General features: G+C 37.0%; 4 protein-coding genes across 10 annotated transcripts in view; 3 read left to right on the forward strand and 1 right to left on the reverse strand.

Moving 5' to 3' along the window:
* LOC111604631 (organic cation transporter protein) overlaps positions 1-9,905 on the forward strand; it is a 26,295-nt gene extending 16,390 nt beyond the window's left edge. For 5 of the 7 annotated variants that reach the window (XM_023322762.2, XM_023322763.2, XM_023322766.2 and 2 more), the window contains 2 exons: positions 529-855; positions 926-1,679. In XM_023322762.2, the coding sequence (XP_023178530.2) occupies positions 529-855; positions 926-1,072 (474 nt within the window). In that variant the 3' untranslated portion in view covers positions 1,073-1,679. Of the gene's footprint in view, positions 1-528; positions 856-925; positions 1,680-2,619; positions 2,875-9,859 lie in introns of those variants that run through there. The other 2 variants (XR_002751763.2, XR_002751762.2) reach the window with 2 other exon arrangements.
* On the forward strand, positions 3,026-13,972 carry LOC111604650 (organic cation transporter protein). The gene is made up of 6 exons (XM_023322807.2): positions 3,026-3,658; positions 9,860-10,259; positions 10,569-10,836; positions 13,023-13,588; positions 13,659-13,804; positions 13,880-13,972. Exons 1-6 carry the CDS (start codon positions 3,302-3,304, stop codon positions 13,970-13,972), a joined length of 1,830 nt encoding a protein of 609 aa, XP_023178575.2. The 5' UTR covers positions 3,026-3,301.
* Positions 13,973-14,979: 1,007 nt separating this feature from the next.
* LOC111604652 (probable basic-leucine zipper transcription factor R) lies at positions 14,980-20,021 on the forward strand. Its single transcript, XM_023322809.2, has 3 exons — positions 14,980-15,121; positions 18,829-19,688; positions 19,742-20,021. The coding sequence occupies exons 1-3, from the start codon at positions 15,101-15,103 to the stop codon at positions 19,965-19,967; spliced, it is 1,107 nt and encodes a 368-aa protein (XP_023178577.2). The 5' UTR covers positions 14,980-15,100; the 3' UTR covers positions 19,968-20,021.
* A 6-nt stretch (positions 20,022-20,027) lies between these two features.
* LOC111604654 (histone deacetylase complex subunit SAP18) lies at positions 20,028-20,793 on the reverse strand. The gene is made up of 2 exons (XM_023322811.2): positions 20,591-20,793; positions 20,028-20,509 (listed from the first exon to the last, which is right to left on the reverse strand). The coding sequence occupies exons 1-2, from the start codon at positions 20,654-20,656 to the stop codon at positions 20,126-20,128; spliced, it is 450 nt and encodes a 149-aa protein (XP_023178579.1). The 5' UTR covers positions 20,657-20,793; the 3' UTR covers positions 20,028-20,125.
* Between the last annotated feature and the right edge of the window lie 162 nt (positions 20,794-20,955).

A 20,955-nucleotide genomic window follows, 5' to 3' on the forward strand; every position in this document is an offset into this window, starting at 1 on the left:
ATTATAATTTCGAATATTCTATAAAACATAATAAATTTAAATATTTCAAAATTATTTTATACAACACGAAAAAAATTTATATTTCATAATTTTGAGAACAATGAAGATAAAACTTTGTCGAAGGTTGAAAAATTCCAACTTTTATCACTGAGACTAATTACAAGCTGTATAACTTATGATTTATATATTTATATTTCTTTTGAATTTTTAAAGTAATAACCATGATTTTAAAATTAAAAAATGTTTGTTCGAAAGAACTCGCTTCGATATATATTTTTATGTGTCAATATTTTAGTATTCGGAAGTAATATAGAATTTAGCTTATAACAAGCTAAATGAGCATCAGTTTCCACAATACAATATTCAAAGTATTTTTCCCGCAGAAAATTTATTGGATAATTTATTTTGACATGGCATAGCGCACCTTTGATGCCGCTTTGATTTAGTGCGGCCCGCCGACATTTGAGTAGATCTGTTTCTCTGATGTGATGTCTCTGTCTTTCTGTCTGTCTGGGACTTCTCTTGCAGGCGCTAGCTGGCCTAGTCGAAATACCTGCCATTGCGGTGGCCATGTACATTATCACCAAGGTGGGCAAGAAATGGCTCTTTTGTGCCACCCTATTCTGTGCCGGCGCTGCCTGTTGCTGTGCAGCGATCACTGAGGGACGCGAGGACATGCTCTGGCTGAAGATCACATTCCTGATGATGGGCAAGTTTACGATCAGCGCTGGCAATACCATTATGCCCGTTTATACAGCCGAACTGTATCCCACGGCCATTCGCAATGTGGGCGTGGGCGCTTGCAACGTGGCCGCCGGATTGGCGCTCATATTGACGCCATATTTATCGCTTCTGGTATGAATTACATCTGGACACTAACAGCCCACCTTAGGTTCTCAATTTTTGTATTCTCTTTTTTTCGTAGAACAAAATCGAAGGCCACCTGTTGATGACGTTGCTTACCGCTTGGAGCATTTTTGGGGGCTTTGTGGTGCTCTTTCTACCGGAGACGGCAGTGCGAAAAAATGCACCATCCGCAACAAATCGCCAGAATGCAGCTAAGCAGGTGTAATCAGTTACAGAGACGTTGCCAAAATACGCCACCCACGCCCCATACAATACTTCTGGCACCTAAGAAATATTTTGGCTGGTCCAAAGTATGTCAATGAGCACCCAGGATACCAGATAACTACTTAATATCAAGCTGTACCCACTTGAATCGTTGCCCAGCCCCGATTTAACATATCCACCGCCTCAGCCACCGCCACCTTCTACTAACCAAGAACTCAAGTAAATAGCGCAATTTATCGAATGTCCACGGAATGCCATAAGTCTAAAAGTCAGGCAGGACCTTATTTGCGTAGCAAGTAGTGAGTATTTAAAAATGAAATAATATACTGAAAGAACAAAAAAGTTATTCGTAATGTAACAATGGCTTTTAGCTTATAATAGTGTAAGAACAAAAGAACAAAGTCACAATTCGTAGTTAAATCACTTCGGTGTCATCGAAGCTATACAAATTTCACATAAATATACTGCAACAGGAAATGTAATGAGCAATTAACAATTTTTTCATATTTTACAATATTTAAAAGTTACTAAACAGTGTTTATTATTTTTTAAAAATATTAACTTGTTTCATTTCCACCTACTCCCAAACACTTGTCAAGTGTAATCATACAAAATTGGTAAAATAATTCATTTAACTTCATTGATAATATAATGCGTATATCCTGTTAATATTCTTGTGAGACTTTTGTAGGCTAACCAAATAACTAGAAATGAATAAAAAAGCAAGTATTGCTCAATTATTTACTCTATCAGCAACGGAATGAACAGCAAAAATATCTTTAAGTCAAAATATTCTTGTCAATATGTCTTGTCAATATATCAACGTAAACATAATCCCGTTGTTGCTGCTTCTTCGTAGTGCTCGTCTATTACCAAATTAATTCTATATATAAAAATAAACAACAAATTAAAGTAATTATTAAATTGAAGGGAAAATGTTATCTCTGGTAAATGTAGTCAATTATTCGCTTAATAAATATCGGTCAATTATGCATATTACATACATATTAATTAAATATACATATTTATATATATATGTATGTATATGTATTTATGTATATATATATATATGTATAAGTATTTGTATATAAACGTGCATGCATATGGAGAGCAGGCAATGCTGTTGCTGCTTCTTGATTTATCACACACCTCACATGGAAAATATGTTTCTAACGAAATATCATCAACAATAATTTACAAATTTCCCACAATAATGCATTTAAATATATGAATGTGTGTAGTTGAATACAAATAAATAAAATGTGTAAGCAATTGGGCTAGAAAATTAAAAATAAATGTTAGGAATTACAAATTTGTTGCTATATGAAACCGTCAAATGCTTGTTGTACTTACAAACGATATTATAATATTATTGTTCTTAGCTGTAGGCTTTTGTGTTTGCTTATGATTTATTTTATATATTGTACTTACGAGCTAAGTAGAACCTTATATTATGCTTATTTAAAAATGCAATTTGTATATTTAAAAAATAAAATGAAAATATATATATATATATAAATAAAAGGAAAACTCACATATAAATTTAAGATTGAAAACAAATAGAATATGAGAAAGATGAATTTGTAATGTTAAAGTATGGATAATGCAGAATTATCAAGTTACGTTTTTAAATGTTAATGGAAGGAAAGCAAGAATGTATGTAAACTCTTCGATATTCCATCTTGAATCGTCTTTTAAAGCTGATGTTAAATGCTCAATGTGCAACTGGATTTTAGGAAAGAACAAAATAATAATGTTAATTATGACATATACATATATGAATTTGTTGTAAATCAAAATTACCAAAGCAAAGTAAATCAATTAGTGTCAAAAGAAATATGCTTAAAATAATGAATAAATCAATAAATAAAGAAATAAATAATTATGTGGAATCGACTATCGCAAGCAACTTTCAACTCTAGGTCGAAAGCTTTACAACCTACGACAACTTTTGAGTCGTTGACTTAGGCGAAGTTGAGTGCTTAGATTTTTCGCAACTGGCAATGCCGTCACTTAGAGCTTTTGAGCTTTTTGCCATTTATAATAGCTTGGCCGAACTTTTAACGGATTTAGATCGTCGCAAAAAGCAACGCAAACAATCGACAACGCGACTCCGAGCAATACAATTGATCAGAAAAGACAGGAAAAAAATATATAGCATATAGACGGAAATATTTGAAAGAAGTGTTACACTTAGATTGTTTGCATTTTTTGTTTCCTTGACTGAGCTATGAGTGGCGTGCTGCGTCGCGGTTCCTTGAATTTCGATTGCGTTGGCAGCTCACGGGGCAGCCTTGATTCGAACCTTTATGGCGGTTACCGCGAGGCAAAGCCAACACCAGGCACACCGGAAATAAATGTGATTGCAATGGACTTTCGTCGACATTCGGATGATCTGAAGAAGGTCGGCCTCATGGCTATGGCTGCACCAATTGCGAGTCCTGTCAAGGACCTTAGCCAAGATATCGACAGCGATGTTCTATCCAATTTTCTGGGTCATTATCGCAAATGGAGCTTTGTGTGGACCTTTCTGCTGTGCCTATTCCAGTTACCAACCACATTTCATTTGTTTATGTTTGTGTTTCAGGTGAGTTTCAGTTTGTGGATTTGCAAATATTTGCACAGTTGATTGCGTGGCACACTCAAAGCCAAATTCAAACTGTTTACCGTGTTTTGTTGCTTAGTGTTTTGTCTAGCAAAACAGATCGAGGGCAATTATGCCATGTAACAGTTTAAATAATTGGCTTGATTCGGTGACGAAAAGAGAAAGTTTTAGTTTGAAATGACCAATTGATTGATAGAAGTAAATTTCATCTTTATCTTTAGTGCATGATTAGCTAATAAATCAATAAATGTGTGCCGAAAGCTCTTTTAATATATATGACGTAAATTGGTACAATTAAAATACTACTGCCGTATCTTTTCGTGGCAGTAGACCTTTCAATAGCTCGTTATTGAGTCACTGTAACAAGAGCCATAAACAATATAAAATCTGACTCTCAATGTCCACTGGTAGTCTGCTATCTCGATCAAAATAGGAAACATGCGATAGCGTAAAAGTCCGGGCATCATAAGTATGGAGCCCGACACCACTTGACATTGTTCTTGTTATTCGTATTGAGCTGTCACCAATTCGTCGAATTTAAAGCGTCAATGAGAGTGTGAATAATAATACAAATTTCAAATATATGTATGAAATACACACATACATATAATATCTCTAATTTGCCAATATTTCAGGCCTGGCAGGCATTATCGAAGTCGCGTGTGCGGCAAACTCCACTCATGAGCAACCTTAGAGCAATTTGCATTGGCAGCGTTTATATATCTCATACGCACCCAACGAGCTCCTCAAGTTTGCAATCTGCCATCAGTTGTCACAGCGAATATCTGTCAGTTACTTAGATTGATTGCGTGCAACTCAGCTGCGGACACCGATTTAAGCACTTCGATTGTTTGAATCAGCGCTTGATAATTACGATAATCGAATTGCGTGCTAATGTGCATTTGAAAAGGTAACCAAGAAATACAAAAGAAAAAAAGCAAACCACAGTGTACCTTGACATATACGACTTATGATACAGCTTAGTAAATACGAAAGAATATTGCAGCATCAAGACTTCAAGAACTTAAGATATACCTTAGTACGGCTACTAGCCACTCGATAATTTCATGTTCGTAACCCCAAATTAAGGGGCCATTCTTATATGCACGGAAATAATATTGGCTAACTAGCGACTAGCTAGTATAAACTTAGCTCGACTAATCGGTTGATCGGTTGCACATGATGCAAGAATATGAAATTTGCAATCATGAAATAATATATATATATATATATATATATATATATATATATATATACTAAAGTTATATATATATACTAAAAGTTGGGAAACTATTATGTACGTTACATAATTGTAAGTTAAATTAGACACAACAAATTATAAAGCCGAAAAGGCAATACCACAATGAATTATATTTTTTTCACATTAGAACATCGGTTATGTCAAGGACTTTTAAAACTGCTCGACTTTATATTTGAACTCAATTTTGGGTTGGGCAGCATTGTTACGAAAGTTACTTAACCCTGTCCATCTTGAATGCTGCTAAAATTTCAAATTTAAATCTGATCAAATATAAAATTTAGTCAAGTGTTAAGCTGAGCTGACACAGCTTCAACTCAAAGTGAAAACGTGAATTAAAAATAAAGTTTTCAAATAATCTCTCTCTTTTCTTCAGCCTCTCTTTTTGTGTAAAGGGGCTCCGAGATCGTTGACTGGAGAGCTTAATTAATTCAACGCTCAACTGGGTTAATTTAATTTATGATAAAGTTTGAACACATCAGTTAAGCGCAGCTCTTTTGAGCGTCATTCCAGCTTGTTAAACTTTATCTGAATACCCCTTTGAAAATCTTGTCTGGCGGCGCACCTGTACAGCAGTGACTTCCACTTCGGTCTCAACACCTGCCTGTCTAACGACTCAGTTGTAAGAGTAAAGTGCGCGCTAGTGGTCCACTTTATGGCCGAATCTCTCAGCAATCTCACATGTAAATCATTAGATACGCATAAAACTCAAACTTTGCATATGCTTATGGGCTCATTTGCTACTGTGTTTGCTGTTTATTTACTCTAAATATATATGTTCGCAAACATTCTAAATCAGTATATTTGCGTCGCAAGTCGCAATCGGTTGACTCTTTTCTCGAATCCGATTCAAATCGAGCACTTACAGTATGGCAGCGGTTGAAAGAAATACGGCGGGCGAATTGTCGCCCATGCTGCTAACCACGCCCATTGCCAGCGACGAACAGTTGGAAGTACTCCAAATGAAGACGTTGCAACGGCTGTTGGGTTCGGTGAGCCGCTGGCAGTGCATGTGGTGCGCACTGCTATCGATCCATCAGGCCATTTGTACGTTCCACATATTCGTCTATGTGTTTCAGGTGAGTGATCCCCAGAGCCAAGACCTTACATTGGTCATATAAATTACTCAACTGCAGTCGCAGTCGCAGTTCAGTCGCACTCGCAGTCGCAGTTAGCGTCGTTTCACTTCAACGCCTCAATAGAGACACGAACAAGCCCCAACAAGTTCTAAACTGCGTTGATGTTCTGCGAGCAATCATAAAAACTTTAATCATGATATTCTGTTTGAGTTGCTTCGTGTCTTCCGATAGTAAAAACTCGTAAAATTGATAAGAGTTGTCTCTTTATAGTAAATGAAAAGTTGTTGCAAAACTGTTTAAACCACTTTTTGGGTAAACAAAAATTGTATACAGCTCTTATACTTAATTAGCGACTTAGCGAAATATAATCTAAAACGCATTTCAATAGACATATTATGATCATTCCATTTGTTATTCATCTCTTAATAAAAAAACACGTTTGCCTGAATACTCCACAAGCTCCAACAAATTCATTCAAGTCTGGTTAGACCAGCTGGCTCATTTGAACTGAGCTGAACTGGCAGAGTTCTTAAGGCCTGATATTTAACATATATTGATAACTAACTCACTTTGCCAGATTTGCCCATATTTTAGGCATCATAAACTTGCCTTTGAATTGTTGCGACTGCAAAAGCTTTTAATTAATTTCCACACCCACTGATCTATATCGGGTGCTGGCTAGAGGCTGCGCTAACCAAGGTTAACTTCGAAAGGTTACTCTCGTGCCTCGAGCCAATAGCGACCGCTAAAAGTGTCTAAATATATTAATTAACCAACAATAATAAAAATAAGCAAATATTTCTGGGCCAGTCTGTCTGCCAACTATGTGAGATAGGTATTTTGCTAGATAGGCACACTGGTTGCACTTCTCTTGGGAAATTTACACTTATATAAATGCCAACTATACTCAAGTATTTATGAATATAATGATCTATAAGTATATACTGCTGCAGTAGGTTAGTTATCATACAATGACCCTACACTATTAATAATAGGCTATCAAGTTGATTAAAGCAACAGGTTTGTATTGGGATATGATTGGGGATTTTAGCCATTCGCACTTGCCGCACTTGCACTTCTGCTTTAAAAATATGAATTGTCTATTTTAGCAAACTTATCCACATCAAAATCCGCGTATTCTAATAGGAAATTCAATTGTGTCTCCGTTTAACAAATTGATTTCTCAAAACAAACATTTATTTACATTTTAAGATGAGTCAAGATACGTTCAATAGATCAAATAAAATCCCTGAAAAATAGAGTTCCTTTGACTTTTGGAAACGTTAATTAAATGACTCTTCACACTCTTCGTTTGGCAATTGATAAGTAAAGGCATTGTCCATTGGAATTTCACTTCTAATTGAAACCAATTAATTGTTTATTTCTAACAAAGGCTTAAAACAGTTAAGTAAGCTCAAATCCAGCATTGTGTGACTTCTGACCAGTGTACTCGATGCCGTCATTACAATAAATTGCAATCAGGTGGAAAATAAAAAAAAAACAAATATTAAATAAGACAAATAAAGCAAACAGGCAACACACATTCGCAGACAACAATCGGCTTTAGCTCGTGCAAATGTATCTGCAAACCCATTCATCAAAACGACACAACTTATAAGCGGTGGTGCAGTGGGGTGGTTGGTTTGGCGGTTGCAGCCTAGTGGAGATCATGCGGCTATACCCACGCTATAAAATTCCATCGTTGGTTCTCTATGCAAATGCCTGAAACGTGACAAGTATGTGCCGCAGCACTCCAAACCTCAAACAAGCGGACACACGGACACACAGTTTATGGCGTGAGAGCACGGCATAGACAGATAGATAACAGTCATGTTATATGTCCACATATGTATCTCGTTAATCAAGGAACAAGACTCGCCGTCGGTTCGAAGAACATTAACTTTTACTTGTGCTCTCATTAAATCAACTAATTCACTTTCCACGTGCGTCGCTATTGGGGTTGTTGCTGTTGTGGTTAATGTTTATGCGAACTTCAACTTGAACTTGAAACCATTTGCTCACATACAACAATAACAACGTTTAATGGAAGCACGTACGAAACGGAGTCGAATCAACCTGTTGAACAGCCGAATAGCGTATACGCCCCATGCGCCACAGCTCAAGTCAGAGCACTCAATTCCGGTGAATAACCTCCCATCTACCCCTGTTTCCCTGCTCTCCCATGCCGTGTTATTGATGTCTGCCTGCTGAACATTGAAGGCACCAAATCAACATCAATCAGCCTTGCTGACGATCCCAACCACCCAGGCAGCCGAATGTTTTCCAATTTCCCGTCTGCTATAACAGCCATGTCCACTACTCATGAGGAGTCATTGGCCTGCATTTTATTATTTTACATGCAATCGCTTTTTCCTACTGCCTACATCAACTTTGCCATTGACCAGCGCGAAACACAAATGCATGCAGCGATAATTAATCAGTTTCCAAGTGCCATCATAAACGCCACTCGCTATTAGCTAATTACATAGCCCCACATCGACTTATCGACTGAATACAAAACAAAAGTATATATATATATATATATATATATATTATATATATTCATATATATATATATGTATAATACGAAGCAGCCATTGTTGAGGCAATTTAATTTTGTTATCGTTAGACAACGAAAACTTGTTTGTGTTTTCGAAATTTTTTGGTTGCAATAAATATCTTTAATTGTTTTTTAATCAAATAACTTATTTAATATTCTAAGCAAACTCATATCTTATGCTTACCAACTATAGCTGAAATAGATATTTAAGCACAGAAAATGTGGATTCTTTGGGGCACAGCTTAGCCTTAAAAAATTAATTATATATATTTGTTGTTATTCTCCTTGAATATCCCTTTTGTTATTTATTTGGTACTATAGAAGACAAACAATTATGTATGTATTTTTAATAGCAAAGAACTCACAACTTGTTTAAAATTACCGAGCACTACAATGTAGCTCACATGTTCAAAATGCTTCATAACTTTCACTAGAAAACTCAATTATTTTAAAATGATTAAAACTAATTAGAGAAAAACTATTATTAAACTCTAAAGGTTTCCTATGTTAAAATTTATTTATCAATCAATTAGTTGCAAGCCCATCAAAAATGCTTTACCGGAAACAAATAACTACACTGCACTACAGTGATTTGATTACTTAAATAAAGTAATATATATTCTAAAGAGGATATTTTTAGGAACTGCCTGGAGTAAATTGAGGTACAAGCTTTAAGGATCGTTAAAAATACGCTTCAATTCGTATTTAAAAATAATCTATAACATTTATTATAATTTATATTTGTTGTCAAAAGGCTTATAGATAATATATAATATATATATATTATATATATAATAATATAATATATATATATATATATATATATATATATATATATATATATATATATATATATATATATATATATATATATATATGTATATATATATATATATATATTAAAGTTATCTAAGCAAACGTATTATAAATGAAACTGATGACTTTACTCTACTTAGAGCTTAGAGTATCTTCTAGTAGACTATTTTCAATTGAGAAAAAAATAAGAAATTTTTTTAAAAATTAATTCAGTGATTGAAAATAAATAAAAAAAACAAAACTTTTTCGTTTTTGAATGCATAATGTAATGTTAATTTTATAAAGGCCAATCTCGACGACAAACAAACCAAATGAAACCCGTTTATAGTTTTATTAAAAACCTAACGATTTTTTAATTTAATTAATTACCATTTAAAGTTTATGCTTGATTTATTATTATTGAAAAGTGAGCAAAAAACATAGAAAGCTTTTAAACCTTCTAATTCGGTTAATTTATTTTCATGTTGCAGACCGCGCCAAAGGATTATTGGTGCGCCAGACCAGCAAATCTTCAAAGCCTTAGCGTTACGGAATGGCGAAATCTCAGTCAGACGCCCAATGGCTGTCAACTCCTTGACATTGACTATAGTCAGGTAATCTTGGACAATGGACAGCTGCTCAATTGGCCCAGCAATACCTCCGATATAGGCTACAGGCAGTGTCAGCAATTCGAGTTCTCCGATATCGATGGCGATGCCAAGACTGTGGTGGAGGACTTCAGCTTAGTTTGTGGCAACAACATTACAAATTATGTGGAAATGTGTTTTCTGATGGGCGCGGCAGCTGGAGCCGTGCTGTCGGGTTGGATCTCGGACCGTTTTGGTCGGCGACACACATTGATGAGCTTTGTTTTAATACAAACCATTTTCGGTAAGTTCAATAAATAGTTGATAGAACAATCAGCGAGCAAATTGCATGTGTGGCTCCTGCCATGGCCTTTATATTCTAATTGTCATTTAGATGAAACTTTTCTGACCATGTGTGAGTGTGGGTGGTTGTAGGGTGTGGTAAGGGTCGACCACATGCATTTGCATTGTCCACAGCAGAGATTTTAATTGACTTTGCACTCTTATTTACGTGCCTGGCCTTGCACCTGACATTCCCACCTGACACTCTCTTTCCCACTCTCACTCTATATTTCACCTATTCTCACTATGTTTCTATCCCATTGTGGCACAGGTGGTATTTTGGCCTTCTCGACATCGGTGGCCATGTTCATGTCGCTACGTGTTATAATTGGATTCGCATCAATGACCGTGACTGTTGTAAGCTTCGTGTTAGTCGTCGAGCTGGTCTCCGGCAAATGGCGGACAATAATCGGCATATTAAACATTTTACCAGTGGCCATCTCCTATGTCCTGTCATCTGGCATTGCCTATCTCATCCGAGACTGGCGTACACTGCAGCTGGTCATATCCTGGCCATGGCTAGCCTTGCTCTCCATTTGGTAAGTAGATACAATGATATTCTTGTTCAAGCGCTGTTCGGACAAGTATTGTAACTTCAACTAAGTAGCGAGGAAGTTAGCTAAATTTAACAAGATTGATACTTATTTAGTTTATAAAATCCGCAGTAGTTACATGTTTTGTTCGTAATATATTTGACTTAAGATTTTTGGAATATTGATTACAGATTTATAGTTATATATACAAACGTATTTTTTAAAGAAAAGCATTTGCTTACCTAATTTAATTTTTTTCTTGTCATATTTAATTCGTACATAGACACTCGTAATCTGAAAATCAATTAACTAAACACAATACAGTTTTTTTACAAAAAAATATATAAATCATATGAATGCATTGTGTTAATTACATTGTTCGCGGCTCTGCTCAATTGTTAAATGAGTAATTAGTAAATCTTACTTACATCTTAAACGTTTCAATCTCAACTCAAAAATGTGCTTACAGCCTGCAAGATTTACGATTAAGCTTAATGTATACATGTGTGTGCCGAGATAATATAATTCTGGGTACTAAATGAAATATTTGTTTTTAATTTTTTATAGCGTGCTAAGCACTTTTTTTTTGAAAATTCTTGCATATTTATTTTGTTTCTAAGTGTCAAAATCATTTCTTCTTTATCTTTGAGCTGTTAGTCTATTAATAAATATTTAAAACATCGCAATTAACTTTATAACGCAATTTCAAAAGAATTAAATTAATCTACAAACCTTTTTTTAGGCACCATTCGGCTTCACATGCTAAATCTGATATTGAAATTGTTATAGAAATATGAAGAAATTATCAAGAAATTTAATAATAGCCATCGAAGCTACTTGACTGCTATGCACAATGCGTATTTGAGTAGCCCATGCTGTACCTATCTGCGATCTAGCCAAAATAGATTGTCTTTTTTTATTGAAGTTACCAAATAAATAATAATAAATATTCTAAGCGTTAGATTGGTCAGGCATACATATCTCTTACTACCTGTGGACACTGCATTATACAATATAATTAGTTTTCATATTTTTCTAGCTTCCACGTTATATAACTATTTATAAAATGAATTTAATCGAAATTTCAAAGCTTAATTCATGTAACTAATATTGTGAAGAAAACAATAAAAGAATATATGAATTTATAAATTGGAAATTCCAAAGCTAACATGGCTTACAGTTATGTATATAATTACTTTTGTGAATTAAAATGTCATGTTATTTTTATAATGGCATGTGCCTAATTTAAAGTCGTACACAAATATTTAAATTATCTTAGGCTCATAATTACGAGGGAAACAAATTGTTAGCAACCTGTTTGACCTACCTACGTGTCGCACGCGTTAATAATATAGAAATCAGGCATTAAAGCTTTGGGTATATGTATGTAACAGATAGAACCACATCCAATATATTCCTGATAAGAACGGTTAAATTAGTGCGTCTTCAAAATAACTTGTAGTAAAATTAAAAATAAATAAAAGAAATATTATTAGTATTATTGATTAGAAGATAAGATACAAATTTTTTCATTTCATATTCTATATTTAATATATAATATACATTCATATTTAATAAGTAATATTTGAGTTTGAGTGTTTTTTAATGTACGTAAAACGATCACCTACCCACCTACCTACTTATCTGGGTTCAGGATATCTCCTAGTCGTCTAATTCCGTCTAGAGCACTCTGCCCAGTTTTTGTGCTGCAGTTTGTATTCGTTAAATTTATCGGTTTCGGTTTGAGCTTTCAGAATTATTTACGAGTATGTGACTTGAAACCGCATTTAGTGCGTTTTACTTAACGCAAAAAAAAAACAGCAACAGCAAAAGCAAAACCAAAAGCAAAAAGTTTTAGGTAACCATTTTATTGTCATTTTCACGTTCGCATTTGACATCAAAGTGAAAATAAAATGTGTAGCAAATTCCTGGCAGCCAGTGAGCAACGATTGACAGCATTTTGTTGCGTGGGATCAATTAGATTTCGAACGGACAAAGGCAACGTTCCACACATTCCACAGTGTTTATCCCAGCTACTCAGGACGAATCGTTCAGATTAGCCGCATTTGTAGTGGCTAAGCATTGCCATTGTGTGACTTACTCGAATTCGAAAGAAAATGAAAAATTCCAAGTGTCGTTGGTCAAGCAATAAATACAAAGAGATGGCATTGATTCTCTATTTTTTTCAACAGGTACTGGCTGCCGGAGTCTCCACGCTGGCTTCTGGCACAGGGTCGCCTAGAGGAACTTAGTTGTTTGATTGAGGGCGCAGCCAAGATGAACGGCACCACACTGCCCAACAACTATCAAAAAATGCTAGAAGCCGCCGTCCCTATGGCCATGCAGCATCAGGACTCAGCCCAGGCAGAAGCTGTCAACACAGCCATTGAGGAGAGCAAGACGCCATCGGATTTACATCATTTGGGTGTGCATGTAAATCCGGTGTTTGTTGTCTTTAGCAGCAAGTACTGGCGCACCACCATGCTCACTCTGATAATTTGGTTCACCCTAATCATAATCTATTTTGGCCTGACTCTGCATCTAAGCAACTTGGGCGGCAATGTCTACATAAACAGCGCAGTAGCCGGCAGTGTTGAGTCCATTTCCATATGCATCAGCATTTTCATAGTGATGAAAGCCGGCATCAGGCGCAGCCTGCTAGGCTACATGTTGCTGCCTGGCCTCTGCTGTCTGGCCACCAATTTGGTGCCCCAGGGCGACCATAACCAGGCAGGCGTCATTGCTCTAGCCACCGTAGGTGAGTGTCCGATAAAAGCTAACACATATAGTTGTATTTGTATTTATTTGTAACCCGAACTCCCTTCCAGCCAAGTGTTTAATAGGCGCCAATAATGCCATTATACCCACTTACACAGCGATGCAGTATCCGACTATTGTTCGTAACTTTGGCGTGGGAATGGGGAATTTGGCATCAGGCATTGCGCTCATTCTGGTTCCCTCATTGTGGCAGTTGGTAAGTTGTTAAAGTAGAACTATTCTTACCCTAATAATAAACATATTATTATTTATTTTCTTTTTTGTGGAATAGGAGCACTACGACGCTCTGCTTCCTTTGAATATAATGGGAGTTTGTGGATTGATTGGCGCTGTTGCTATAATTTTGATGAAGGACGTTGAATAGTTTTTATCTCTTCGTATATATATTTATTTTATGTACATTTCTAACTGTGATATATTGGAAATATCGGTCAATGGGCCAACACAAAATCATTCTTCTCAGCCTTCGTCTATCATTCTTTGTTTTCTAATACATATATATATTTATATTTCATTTGAACTTTCAATATAACTTTTATAGACTTTTTTAAATATATATGTTTATTGATAATGTGTCTGTAAGCCCTGATACTTTTCGTGATACTGTGTAAGTTATAACTACTTTTGTCAATCAAAAATGTCTTCATCAGCATCATCAAGTTATCTATGTCTGTCTGTCCACCTACATTTTGTTATGATTCTTTTGGTTTTTGCTTAAGCTTATGTAAATAATTTAAGATAAAATAGATGGATAAACTAAAAAACAATAATATTTAGTATATTATCGAATGGTGAACAGTTTTTCTCAATATGAAAAGTTTTTCTCAATCATTTTATTTAGATTAAATTTTAGTTTCAATTTATACATCTATGTTTTTTTAAATAAAGATAAATCAAATAACTACCAATTCATGTCTCGTGTGAATGATATACTTTATGTTCTTCGCTATTTAGCCAATACAACAACCAAATTTTTCATGTGCTTAAAGCTCAACTTGTGCCTTGTGTTTTAATATCGTAACGCTTTTAAAAGCTGCCGAAGCTCAATGTGCAGAGTTGCCATATTTTTGTATTTTGGGCTGAGCGTCGCGGTAAAAGTAGTTTAAAAATTGAAGCACGTTCCCGGTGCACACATACAATTCTCAACACAGACAATATATATCTTTGAACCTTCGCAAATTTGCAAACATCATTGCGTTCACTTTCATTTCAAGATGCGTTAACGGCTTTAACTGTTTAAACGTTCACATGGCAGCCGCAACACGCCTCACATAAATTTCCAGGTGTGTGTGCTGGACATGAGAGACGAAAAGCTGCGACGTGGCTATAAAACCGACTCAGCAACTCGGGCGCCCAGCATTTTAACGTTTATCGGCACACCAAAAGTATCTACCTAAGCGACGACAGTCTCAAATATATAAAACAGTTTAAGTTTTTCTATATCAGAAGTCAGATTGGAGCATTGCGGAAGTGTTACACAAACGACCACGAAATGAAGTTGCAACTAGTCGCGGTAAGTTTGAAAAAGATCAAGCTGCACACGAAGTGAACAATTTAATATAAATATACTATTTGAAAGACTCACTCACTTACTTAAAGCTGCAATTGCATGCGTGCATGAGAGCAGCCAAGGTCGTTTGGTTTGCAGCTTAAGATCTCGATCTCGATCTCCATCTCTGAGCACCGATTTAGACATTGGCGTTGTTTATTTGCATTTAATAGAAAGTCAATGAGTGAACTTGTAGCTCAATGCAATGCAATTAGCAATTAAATATGACCAATTGACATTTCGTTTGCCGATCATAAAAAGTCAAACAGCAAACGCAACACAATTCCCAGATATCATAAATATGCGATTCAATCATTAACAATCGTCTGTCTTTATGGGTACCAAAGAATTTCAATTGAAAAATTGGTTAACCAAGCCCTCGGGTCACAGATTTAACGAGTTTTTTTCGGCTTTGTCTCCGCCCCACTGAATGTTGGCAATGTGCCAGCAATTTTAAAAGCAAACCAATATTGCTGAGCACTTGGCATTATCTGTGCAACTAGCTCTGAGCCAGCTAAAATAAAAGCTTAATAATAAATTTTCATTGGATTATAAATAAATATTACCATGAAACCAGTTGAGGAAACAAGGATAACAAATATTTGTATAAGTTCTTACTTTCTTTTACTAGATCAATCTGTTCTGATTTGCAAACCTTTGAAAATACAAAATTAAGAATAAGATTTGAAAGTCTTAAAATATTTTTAAAAATTTGTATAAACATTTGTTTCGTTTTTAACAAATAACACAACTCGATGCATGTAAATACTACCCAATATTTCATTCAAAAAGCACATAGATTGAGAAACCTTTTTGAAGCCATAAATAACCATTTCTAATAGGATTTTAATGTTACTGATTGATTGCTTGATTTGTGGGGCTTGTCCGAAAATTTGCCATAGCTTTGGGCTAATGAGTTTTCAAATTAAAAAACAGCTTAATAATAGTAAAAATCAGTGCAATATCTGGCGGCGAATTGTTTGGTCACTTTAAGAGCTGTTTTATATGAATCAACAGAAAATTGGTCACGACATGTTTTATGATGGCTTGGCTTATGTGTCTCAAGGTCGTTTTGCCCCGGCTCAATTGCATTGGCTGAGTCCACGAGCCACTGACCAAGTTATTTGAGATTCAACACAACGCACTCAGGTCTCTACACACATCAGCTGCACACTCATAATGCAAATTCTCAGCACGCACACACACACACATACACACACACACATAGTTGCAGATGCAGTTACTCCAACACAACTTGAATTGCTTTACAGATAGTCTGCTCCATAACGCAATTGGGCGTAGTGGGTTACGTAATGCATGAGTACGCTGCACACTCATAGTAACTTATATATGCATATACATACACACACACATATATATATAAATATATATATATATATGTAGATATGTGTATAAACATAAATAAAGCGTTACATATCTGAGCTCTGAAAGTGCACTGACAACTATTTCCAGTCAAGAGATACGTTCAAGAAATCTCTGTTGAGTGCAATAAAGTTTTTCGGGTTTTCGTTCCCTTTCGGTCAACAACCCGTCTAGCTAGCATCAAGGCCAAAAGTCCTTGGCCAGGTTATTGTTGCTAATGAGCCATCATCAAAACAACATAGTCTTCCTCAGTCATCGCACTTCAATAAGAGCGCAGACGACGCCCACCTGGCTTCAGCTAGGGTTTGGCTTAAAATTACAAAAGAAATAAAAACAAAAAATATTTTGTGTTCGGTTTCCTTGAACCACGCCGTTAAGGTGCAGCCATAAAAACTAATTAAATTAAATCAAGTTCCCAAACAGCAAAAAATATTCGCATAGTTGCAAGTGTTTGTAAAAGCATGAAAAGCAAGCCCGATTTTCTATCTGTCTCTGCCCCTCTCTCTCTCTCTCTTTATATTGGTTTTTATTTTAACGGCTTGCCAAATAGTTCACTTGACCAGGTAGAGTTGGGCAGCCAGCCAAGCTATAGTTGGCCACTGGAATGCTTGGCTTGAATGCTCACAGCACAAAGCAAAGGAACACCTCCCCCGGCCAAGACAGCAATGAAAATACACCTAAGCAAAACAAAATAAGACAAAAAAAGTAATCTCTTATTTATACAGCAATATTTGTGGCGTGAATGCATAATACAAATTTGCATAAGCGGGAGTCGCCAGGTATTTAATTGAGTAGCAGCACATAAATATACTACCTATACCTGAATGAAAGAACATCATTTGCCACTTGAACATTTTGTATCCTCACGAAAATGAAATGGTTGTCAGTAATGTAGATAAAAACTTCATTTAAAAACAAAACTGAAATTGATTAAAATGAAAAAGTTTTTACGTTTTTTTGTATACTTAGCAGAGAGGACTTAATTGATGAAAATAGCTTATTTAGTTGGGAAATTTATATTATATATATAAAATATTCTTGGAAGATATTTGATGCACGCAATTATATTGTATAGATAATTTGGACATATGTACATAAATGTATATGTATGTGTATATAGTATTACTTCAATTTAAATATTTACTTCAAATCTTCAATGTAATTCCTCTCAAATGAATTAAGCGACTTTAATAACAAGTTAGCCTAAAGCAAACCGGTTTTAAGAGGCCGCGTTACCGATTTCATTCAAAGTCAAATAATAATAAATTAGAAACTACAGGTAAAAGAACTTATGTTTTATCCATGCTTTATAAATACTTTGATACGAAAACTTCTAATGGCTTTGTGTCTAACCACGGCATAGAAATGTGGCATAGAAATTCCAATCGAAAGCAAAAGTGCTGCTGCTGCAGCTGCTGCCGGTTTTGCAAGCCTGGGGCGCTGACCATAGCCCGTGTCACTGATCTCGATCGCAATTAAAGCGTCACCTAATTAAAAATGAACTCAAAGCATTGATTCGGCAGCTGGTATTTTGGAAAGTGCGACTTCCATTGGCTTGGCGGTCACTTGTCCTAGACACTGACTTCTTTTCGTGTTTCTGTGAACCGGAAACTCGAAGTGCTTGTGCTCAAATGGTTTCCACATGCCACGGAAAAATTCGCATAACTAACTCAACGGAGTTTTTTCTTTTGCCAGTTTGTGCCACTTTAGGCTGCCGCCAACTGCTGAGGCATGCAAATTACGCAATCCGGCCCGAGACGGCGATAACAACAACAACAGCAACCGATATTTGCTGTTGTTGTTGTTGTTGGCGGCGGTGGTTGGTGGTGCTGGTGATGGTGGTTGTTGTTATGATCGATCGAACCAGCGAGGCGGGCGAGCAATTTCTGTGATTTGCTTTATGTTCCACATTTATTGCTATTGCAGTTACCTGCTCCTGTTGTTGTTGCTATTGCTGTTGCCGCCACAGCGCTACAATTACGAATTGTTGTTGTAACACTTAAGCGGCATATAAATTTAAACCAGTTTGTTTATGGCGACAGCAGCTTAAGAAGTACACGAAAAGCACAAAGTCAAATTTTACACGTCGTACATTTGTGGAACGCATGTGGAACACACGCTTCATAAAAAACAACCGTTGCTAATTAAGTACGCACAGCTAATTATAAGTGTGTCCAAAAGAGATGAAAAGTTGGCCACGCGAGGTTAAGCAACCGCAACAGTTGCAACATTGCCACGCCTTTTATAGCCCTGCATTAATAGCACTAATAAACTCCCTCGATTTGCAGCTGTTGTGCAGCGTCGTTGTCTTGGCACAAGCCCAAAACTATCCGCCAAGGCTAAGCATTCCGGGTGCAATCGCCTTGCCAGCGCCGGTACCTCAGCGTCAGCAGGTGCTGCGTGTACGTCGTCCTGGAACAACGCTGCGTCAGCAGCAGCAGCAGCAGCAGCAGCAGCTGCACTTGCCAGCTGTCACGCAGCGCATTACACTGGAGGAGCGACCAGTTACCGAGCCCGCTGAGGATGAGCAGCCAGATGCATTCCTGCCCAGTCTGCTGCGTGAACAGCAATTAGCTCAGGCGCAACAATCACAATTCCAGCAGGCAGCCGCAGCTTTTCTGAATGGCCAGCAGCCCGTTGAGACGGCCACACCTGTGCAGCAGCTGCTCCAGCATGAGGACAGCCAGCCGACAGCAATATTGCCAGCACCACGTTTCTCAGAGCGTCCCGCGGCAGCCACGCCCATCAACCGGCCATCCTTTAATGACTTTGGCATCGGACGCTTCGAAAACGCTCAGCGTTTCGATCTTTCGCGCCCAACTCCTACAGCTGCCGCTGCACCACCTCAGCCACAACGTGTCGCCGTCATACGCACGAGACCCTCAGCTGCCGTGCGTCCCGAGCCACCAGCACCTGCGCCCGTGCAGCGTCCCAGACCCAAGCCCATTCAATCTCGTCCTATCATCGATCAGAATCAGCTCCAGGACGAACAGCACACGCAGCAACAGCAGCAGCGCCGACAACGTCCCGTCGCCCAAACCATACGCAAATGGCGCGATGAGAACGAGGATGGATCCATAACATGGGGCTATGAGAACGACGATGGCTCATTTAAGGAGGAGCTCATTGGCACCGATTGCGTAACCAAGTGAGTGAATACGTTGAAAATAATGAATTCCTTTATATATGTGTCTAATGCAGGGGCACCTATGGCTACATTGATCCCGATGGCAACAAGCGCGAGTACAACTATGAGACGGGAATCAAATGCGATCCCAATGCGCGCAACAATGAGGAGGATCTGCAAGAAAACGGATTCATCAATTATGAGGAAAACCGTGCTGTGTTGCCCAACGGCCTGGAGATTGACATGGCGCAGCTGGGAAAGAAGAAGTCCAAGCGTCCCAACAGTATCTACAGAAACTAACCACACACACATCCAAACTCCAATTAGCTGTTTAAGTCTAAGAGTTCTTAAGTCGTCGCCTTAATTGTACTAATCTGTAATTACGTCTGTACTTTATTATTATTGTGTGTAAAGTTTAGAGTGAGAAATTATATGAATAGCCTGTAAAATTTGGTCACTCAGTACGGGCGCTGACGTCGCGTAGGTGGCATGCGATTTGGGGGCGTTATGGATATATCCAGGAAGTCACCAATACTGAACTTTGCCTGAGCAAGCGTCTTATTGTCATCGATTCCCTTCTGACCTGTACAGGTGACTCCAATTTCGCGCATTTGAAAGTGATTGTTGCGATAATTGGGGAACACTATAGCAAAGTCAAAGTAAGTGCCTTTTTTCCGAGTATCAGGATTCACGTCACGCACCAGCGAGGTGAGCTCGTGCAGCGTTGCATCCTGCCAGGTGTAGATTTGCAGTTCGTTGGTTGGCACATTGCCGTACATGTACTCGGAGACAGAATGATGCCGTCCCGTGGAACAGAATACGCGCAGCAGCAGAGGGCAGGTCTGCAATGGCAGCAAGAAGAGGAAGCATATTAATCAAAATAGCGGCCGGCATTCGTATGCCCAATTATAGCAAACACAAACCTTCTCTCGATCGATTTGCTTGATCTGCGTCTTTTCTTCCACAATCATCGACTCAACATTGGCCATGTTGTCCTATTTTATTGTTATTTTAATTGAGTTATTTTTAAACAATACAGAAAACAAATATAAATTGTATGCACCACCAAATAATAACAACTAGTGGTGAGTTATTGTATGTAACTGCAGCGAAGTAACGGTTACGTGACACATCACTAAGTATTCTATATAAAAGTAAATATTTATTTTTGCACACATTTAGATTTTCTCATCGGTGGCAATTTAAAAATCCAGTAGAAAACTAATAAATAATCAATATAATTTTTATTATTTGTTTCAAAAAGTTAATGATGATTTAGCTCTTCGCT

The sequence above is a fragment of the Drosophila hydei genome, unplaced genomic scaffold (assembly GCF_003285905.1).
Source record: "Drosophila hydei strain 15085-1641.00,03,60 unplaced genomic scaffold, DhydRS2 tig00000063-arrow-pilon, whole genome shotgun sequence".
NCBI lineage: Eukaryota > Metazoa > Arthropoda > Insecta > Diptera > Drosophilidae > Drosophila > Drosophila hydei.